Source organism: Castanea sativa, chromosome 3, assembly GCF_040712315.1.
Source record: "Castanea sativa cultivar Marrone di Chiusa Pesio chromosome 3, ASM4071231v1".
Taxonomy (NCBI): Eukaryota; Viridiplantae; Streptophyta; class Magnoliopsida; order Fagales; family Fagaceae; genus Castanea; species Castanea sativa.
The window spans coordinates 33,007,058-33,015,012 of NC_134015.1; the positions used below are offsets into that span (position 1 = coordinate 33,007,058).

A 7,955-nucleotide genomic window follows, 5' to 3' on the forward strand; every position below is an offset into this window, starting at 1 on the left:
ACAATACCACAATGCACTCAATGCTATAGCAGCACTCAACGCAGTGAGGTAATACACAATCCTAACAATTCCCTCTCCCTTAAAGCACCTTGCCCATAAGGTGTGGAAATTTTTGTTGAAGATCAAACAAATTTTTCCAAGTGGCATCATCCTTGTTCTCACCTTGCCACTGCATCAACACTTGAGTGATAATTCTGTTCCTCAGCTGATGAGATCTGTCAGCCAAAATTGACACAGGTTCAGGTGAGATGATCAAGTTTGCATTCACAACTAGTAAGGTAGGCCTAGGTAGGACATGTTGTCCCAGTTTAGGTTTGAGATTGGACACATGAAAAAAAGGATGAATGAGTGAGCCTTCAGGCAAATCCAGCTTGTAAGAGACCAGTCCTACCTTCTACAAAACCTGAAATGGACCATAGAATTGAGGAGCTAACTTCCCTAGCTTCTTGTGCTGCACAAAGGCTTGCTTGTAAGGCTGTAACCTGAGATAAACCTAATCTCCCACTGCAAATGACCTGTCCACTCTCCTCTTATCAACATACCATTTCATCCTCTCTTGAGCAACACCTAGGTTGTGTTTGAGTAAGGACAAGAGCTACTGTCTATCCTTCAACAACAAGTCCACATCCCCTACTTGAGTGGTGCCTGGCACATAATCCATAACTCTGGGAGGAGGATAACCATAGAGAGCTTCAAATTGAGTGAGTTTAATGGATGTATGAAAGTTTGTGTTAAACCAAAATTCAGCTAACAGAAGCCATTCAACCCAAGAATGTGGCCTATCCGCTACAAAAGCCCTTAAGTAATGTTCCAAACTCTTGTTGACAACCTCAGTTTAACCATCAGATTGGGGGTGATAAGAAGATGACATAGCCAGAACAACCCCTCGTAATCTCATCAATTTTGACCAAAATTTAGATGTAAAGATAGGATCCTTATCACTCACAATGGTGGAAGGCATACCATGTAATTTGAAAACAAATTGTATGTAAAGGTTGGCTACCTTGGCAGTAGTGTAAGGGTGAGAGAGAGAAGGATGAGATGAGCATACTTAGTTAACTTATCCACCACCACAAACACCACAGTCTTCATTTAGGACTTAGGTAAACCTTCCATAAAATCCATACTTATCCAACCAAGGTTTTTCTGGAATGGATAAGCATTGCAACAGACCAGCAGGGCAACGAGTCTCGCTCTTGAGTTTATGACAAACATCACACTCTCTAATATACTGCTTCAAGTCCCTTCCTATACCAGACCAATAGAAGTCCTTCTTGAGCCTATTGAAAGTCTTCAAATAGCCTGAGTGACATCCTAAAGGAACATCATGGACTTGCTGCATCACCATTGCCTCCAAATCACCATTAAATCCCCCAAGTATAGCCTGCCCTTATAGAATAGCAAATCATTACAGAAAGTAAACCCTTTTGGAGCAACTTGTCTAGACTGAATAGCTTAAATAATTTTTTGGATAGCAAGATTAGTTGCATAACTAGACTTGAGATTAGAAAGCCAAGTAGGAGTAGGGAAAGAAATTATACACAAGGTGCCAACAGTAGTGGCAAAAGGTTCTGTTGTGGCAGCTAGATATCCATCCCTTCTAGAAAGATCATCAGCCACCAAATTCTCCTTACCTTGTTTATACTTCACTATAGAAGCATAACCAAGGAGTTTAGTAATCCACATCTGCTGTGCTGGAGTGCCCACCCTTTGCTTTAGCAAATACTTCAGACTTTGATAATCATTTTAATCACAATGGCCTGCCAAGCAAATTAGGCCTCCACATCTTCACTGCAACCACTAAATCCAGCAATTCCTTTTCATAAGTTGAAAGAGTAAGGTTCCTTCTCTTCAATTCTTTTTTTTTTTTTTGAAAAGAGAAATTCCATTTCACTCAGCAACGGAAGTACAATGATGCACAGAAAGCAGCCCAGCTACAAGTAGTCTAAATGTATCAGATTTCTCACAACAGGGGGAGACACACCCCTCCACACCTGGTTAACATTATCAGTTTTAGCAAACCTGGCCAGCTCATGTGCAACCTTGTTGAAGTCCCTTTTCAGGTGCCGGATCTGCCAACTGCTAAACTCATCAAGAGAGCTCAAAATACCATTGACAATGTGGCCGAAACCCCCACTGGAATCCTTGGACCGAATGCTATTAACTACTGATAGTGAATCTGATTCAATAATAATCTGTTGAAGGTCCAGCTCCCTTGCAAGAAGAATCCCCGCCTCAATGCTAGAGCTTCGGTCTCTTCCACAGTAAAGTTCCCTGGGAGAACACGGCATAGTGCAGCAACAGTTAATCCCCAACAATCCCTTATAATCACCCCTATACTTGACCGCCTCCCATCATCTGCAGTGGCCCCATCAGTATTGATTTTGAACATCTCAGCTGGAGGCTTTTTCCAACTAATCTCACATGACGAAGACCCCAGCCACCTAAACTTTGTAGCTTCCTTAAAATCTTCAAGCATACTAATTGCAAGATTCCAGACTTGCTCAGCCCCCTGACTAACTGATTCGAACACCCTCAGATTTCTATTATGCCAGACAGCCCAAGCTACCCCACACAACAACTCCATATCTCTAGGGGTGCCAACATTTAGCATTTTTAAAGCCATATCAGGGAAGTCCAACTTTTCAGCTCCAAAGGCAGTTGGACACTCCTTCCATTGGTTCCATATTCCCTTCACAGCACTACAATAAAAGAGAGCGTGACCAATAGATTCAGCCTCCAAACCACACACAGGGCACATTCCATCAGTATTCACCCCTTTTCTCCTTAAATTTAGCATAGTTGGCAGGGCATTAGCACAAGCTTTCTAGATGAAGATTCTAATTTTTGGGGGAATCTTTAACTGCCAAATCCGCTTCCAAAGGGGGGTTCTAGGGTCACCATGAGAGCACTCACCCCTTTCTGATGGATTTATTACAGTTAAGGCTACATAATACGCACTTTTTACAGAAAATTCTCCCTTTTTATTTCCCACCCAAATTATTTTATCCTCAGGAAGATTGTAGCTCAACGGAATATTGAGGATTGTTTCAACCTCAAAAGGAAGGAATAAAGACTTCAATGTATCAACCTCCCATCTTCTAGAATCCTCATCAATTAAGGCCGACACCATAGGATAGTCATCAAAAGGCCGAGGAGGAGAGATTACTTTGTAAGTTGTTGGGGGGGGGGGGGGGCCACTTGTCCTCCCATATGTGAATGAGCCTTCCATTGCCAACCCTCCATCGGGTACCCTTCCGGATCACCTCCAGGCCTTTAAAAATGCTCTTCCATGTATATGACGGATTGCAGCCAAGCTTTGAGCTTAGAATGTCTCCATTTGGGTAGTATCTAGCTTTAAAGACTTTGGCACATAGGGAGTCTGGGTTTGACAAGAGTCTCCAACCTTGCTTGGCAAGCATTGCTAGGTTGAAGGCTTGGAAATCCTGGAAACCCATTCCACCATTTGACTTTGCTTTGCACATTTTCTCCCAACTCACTCAAGCAATTTTCCTCTCTTCATTTCTTTGCCCCCACCAGAAAGTTTTTATCATCCCTTCAATCTCCTCGCACAAGCCATTCGGGACTAGGAAGTAGCTCATGGTATAGGCGGGGACCGCTTGCGCTACCGCCTTTATTAAGATTTCCTTCCCTCCTATGGACAATAATTTCCCTTTCCATCCCGCTAATTTCCTTCCAACTTTTTCCTTCACTTCCGCAAACACTTCGGTTTTTGATCTTCCAATAATGGATGGTAGCCCCAAATATTTGCCATGCCTAGTATCTTGCATTGGACCCAGGATGTTCAAAACTTCACACCTTTTTTCCAGAGGGGTGTTATGACTGAAGAAGACTGAAGATTTTTCGGCATTAACTTTCTGGCCAGAGGCAGCTTCGTAAAGCTCCAGGATCTCAATGAGTTTATGGCATTCTTGCTCAGTGGCTTTGCAAAACAAGAGACTGTCGTCCGCAAAAAATAAATGAGTGACCATAGGACTTCCTCTACAAATAGAGATCCCATTCAACATCTGATTCCTTGCTGCATCCTGAATTAAAGATGAGAATCCGTCTGCACATAACAAGAACAAATAAGGAGATAATGGGTCCCCTTGTCGGAGGCCCCTTGTAGGAAAAATACATCCATGAACCGTTCCATTAATAATCACAGAGTAAGAAACAGTAGAAATGCACTTCATTATAAGTTGTATCCATTTCTCAAGGAAACCCAATTTTTCCATTACTTTCTCAATAAAACCCCACTCTACCCGATCATAGGCCTTGCTCATATCGAGCTTGACCGCCAAAAAATTTTCCCTCCCCTCTTTTTTGTGTTCAAGGTAGTGCATCAATTCAAAGGCAACTAATACATTATCAGTAATGAGCCTCTCTGATAGGAAGGCACTTTGGTTTTCCGATATAATTTGAGGGAGGATGTTTTTTAGGCGATTTGCAATTACTTTAGATACTAGCTTATAAATTACATTGCATAAGCTTATCGGCCTAAAATCAGACATTTTGGATGGACTATTGGTTTTTGGAATCAGAGTAATATTGGTTCTATTTATATTAGCAATGGACATATTGGAATTTAGCACATTCAGAACCATACATGAAATATCATTCCCTACCACATCCCAGTATTTTTGAAAGAAAATAGCAGACATACCATCCGGCCCAGGTGCTTTTGTGGGGTGCATTTGTTTCAGTGCAGCTACTACTTCTTCCTTTGTAAAGGTTGAGATCAGTTTCTGATTCATCTCATCAGTTACTCTAGTGGGGATCGTGTCAGTGACCTCGGAAATCCGGCTGGGATGGCACGTAGTGAACAAAGACTCAAAGTAAGAAATGGCCGTCGCAGCTATGCTCTCATTTGAATCACACCAGTTTCCACTCTCATCCCATAGACCACTAATGGAGTTCTTCTTCTTTCTCTGTGAAGCCTTAGAGTGGAAATACTTTGTATTGCGGTCCCCATGACCATACCAAAGAACTCTTGACCTTTGATGCCAAAAAATCTCCTCACAATCAAGAAGGTCGTTAATCTCTCTTCTTAAGCTGTTTATCTCCTTTCCCATGATTCCATCTCTATCTTGGAGGGTCCAAGCATTAAGCACTTTTCTTTTGTTCTGGATTTGCTTGGGCACGTAACCGAAAACTGACTTGTTCCATCTTGCCAAATCTGCAGCACAGCTTTGCAGACTTGCAGCTATGCCTTCAGGTGTACCTTGGTGCAAACCCCCCACCCAAGCATTTTTGATTATTTCCTTACACTCCTCTTTTTTTGTCCACATCTCCTCAAATTGAAATCTACGCTTCCGAGGGGGCTGCACAACTGATGAGTCGGTAATCAATAAGGCACAGTGGTCTGAAGTCGAATCTACCAAATGGAGGACTCTGGTTCCATTAAAATAGTCACTCCAATCAGTGGTGGCTAGATCTCTATCTAACCTTAGGTATACACGGTCTTCTCCTTCTTGCATGTTACACCACGTAAAGTCAGGACCGCTATATCCCAAGTCTTTAAAGCCACATATATTTACTATCTCCTTGAAACTATCCATTTGCCTTTGGGGTCTTCGAGACCCCCCCAACTTTTCCTCTCCAGACAGAATCTCGTTAAAGTCACCAAAGCACAACCAAGGGAGCTGAAGCTTCCTATTCAAGGCTGCCAGTTCATCTCACGATTCCTTCCTTTTATGTGCCTTAGGATTCCCATAAAAACCGGTGATTCTCCATCTGAAACCTGAATCTTTTTCTGAGATTACCGCATCTATAAAACTTCTAGAATATCCCATAATTTCTAAATCTACTTCCCTTTTCCACAGCATTGCTAAACCTCCACCCCTACCCTGTTTAGGCACAATCAGCCCATTAACAAAGCTTATTTTCTCCATTATTTTTTCCATAGCTTTTTTCTTAATTTTTGTTTCTGATAGGAAAACAATTTTGGGATCCCAACGTTGGACTAATTCGCCCAACACTCGAACTGTCCGGAGGTTCCCCAGCCCCCGGCAGTTCCATCCTAAGGAAATCATTTTTCTCGGCGGTGCTGCCTAGCAGCCACCGCCGTTTCCTCACAGAAATTCTCATATTCCTTACTTTCGTCGTCGCAACTTTTCTTCTGGAGCCGACCTTCAGTTTCTGCCAGCACCTCTATGTTTTCACGCCTCTTCGTGCCTACTACTGTCTCCTGAGTATTCATACCAGTACCTTGGGCCTTTCCCATCTCCCTAGCAAACTTTTTTAAATTCCCCTTACTTGCTCCACTTTTTTCTTTTCTTGGGCCGGTTTGCATATCTCTGCTTTCATAGTTTTTATTATTTAGCTTGGGCTTAAGTGGACTTGTCCCTTCTTGCTCACTCGTGTTGGGCTTCACAGGCTGGCCCATTGTAGTTGACCCTTCCTCGTTGATTCTGAACAGCTCTTTAACTAAACCACTCTTAGTTACCTTTTGAGTAATGCTAATGCCCTTTCCCTTGGTTACTTCCTGCTTCTCAGAACCCAAATTGTCCCATCCATTCTGATTACTTGCTGCACACATACCTGACTTTGCATCATGTCTCCGTTTTTCAAGATTTTCTCTTCCTCCGAGTCTGTCCTTTCTGCCCAGGCTACCGCTCCGCTCATTCTCAGTCTGAACGGAAACCACCAGCTCCCTCACCGTAGCTTGGAGCTTCTTCTCCGTCTCGCCTCCACTTCTTGGTTCGTTACTACTATTTTCGGAGGCTCTGGGCCTTTCGTTTGTTCCTTTGGAGCTGCTACCTGCCCTCATCCACTCTCCATATTGCCTCTCCGATGGAAGATCTTCAGTCACTGATCCACAATGCTTCTCATCATGTCCTATTTTTCCACAGATAAAACAGAAAGTGGGCAATCTCTCATATTTAAAAGAGACCCAACATCTTTCTCCATCCATATTTGTAATATATCCGCCCCTTCTTAATGGCTTCTCAATGGGCAAGTCTATTCTTACTCGCATGAACTTAGCTTGGTCTGCTTGCCATGACCTTTTGTCCACCTCTATGACTCTTCCTATCTTGCTCCCTATATCACGTCTAGCATCTTCAGTCATATGTTCAAAGGGTAGGCCCCAAATCTGGACCCAAAATGGTGCGTGGGTGAAGACCAAGTTGGTTGAAGATAAACCCCTCCTCCATCGGCATAAGAGTAGGAGGTTATTTTCGAAGTTCCACGGCCCACGTCGTTCCACCCACTCTAGCTGATACTTTGAACTAAACTTAAATTGCAAAATATTGTTTCCGACCTCCACTATCCTAAGATCAGAGCCCATCTTCCATGTTGATCGCAAAGTATTCTTAAGGGCTCTCTGATTTTGGTTCCGATCTACCAATAATCTCCCAAACAAGCTCAGCTTACATTCTTCCAGCAAGTCTGGTGAACTATTTAAAGAGATAAAAATATCTTCCTCTTCTTCTTTTGTAAGCTGTAATTTCTTCAGGCTGTCGACGATGGTTTGCTCCATATCAGGTGAAAAGAATGAGATGAAATAGTGAGGGGAAAGCTAATAAAACCAGGGCGAAGAAAGGACCCTTAAGCTCTGACACTTAAGGGAGAAAAGTCTTGCTTCATCACGAGAGAGAGAGAGCTCCTACAGGGGAGAGAGATTGACAAAAAAGCATTTCTCTTCAATTCTTGATTGTGAAAGGCAGTAGGTCTTTGATCTTGCATTAACGCAGCACCTAACCCCAAGCCTAAGGCATCACACTCCACAGTGAAAGCTTTGGTAAAATCAGGTAAGGCCAACATAGGTGGATTAGACATGGCATCCTTAAGTAATTAGAATGCTTGAGAAGCTTTTGTGGTCCAAGAAAAAGAATCCTTCTTCAGCAAAGCAGTTAATGGTGCTGCAATTTGTCCATACCCCTTCACAAACTTCCTATAATATCTTGTGAGGCATAGGAACCCTCTCAAAGCCTTGACATCCTTAGGAATAG

General features: G+C 42.8%; 1 protein-coding gene across 1 annotated transcript; it reads right to left on the minus strand.

Annotated features, from left to right (window-relative positions):
- Positions 1-4,714: 4,714 nt before the first annotated feature.
- On the minus strand, positions 4,715-5,561 carry LOC142628835 (uncharacterized). Its single transcript, XM_075802872.1, has 2 exons — positions 4,828-5,561; positions 4,715-4,724 (listed from the first exon to the last, which is right to left on the minus strand). Exons 1-2 carry the CDS (start codon positions 5,559-5,561, stop codon positions 4,715-4,717), a joined length of 744 nt encoding a protein of 247 aa, XP_075658987.1.
- Positions 5,562-7,955: the final 2,394 nt, after the last annotated feature.

Coding starts and splice junctions, on each gene's coding strand:
- LOC142628835 (XM_075802872.1), bottom strand. CDS start 5,561: ATGGATAGTTTCAAGGAGATAGTAAATATATGTGGCTTTAAAGACTTG.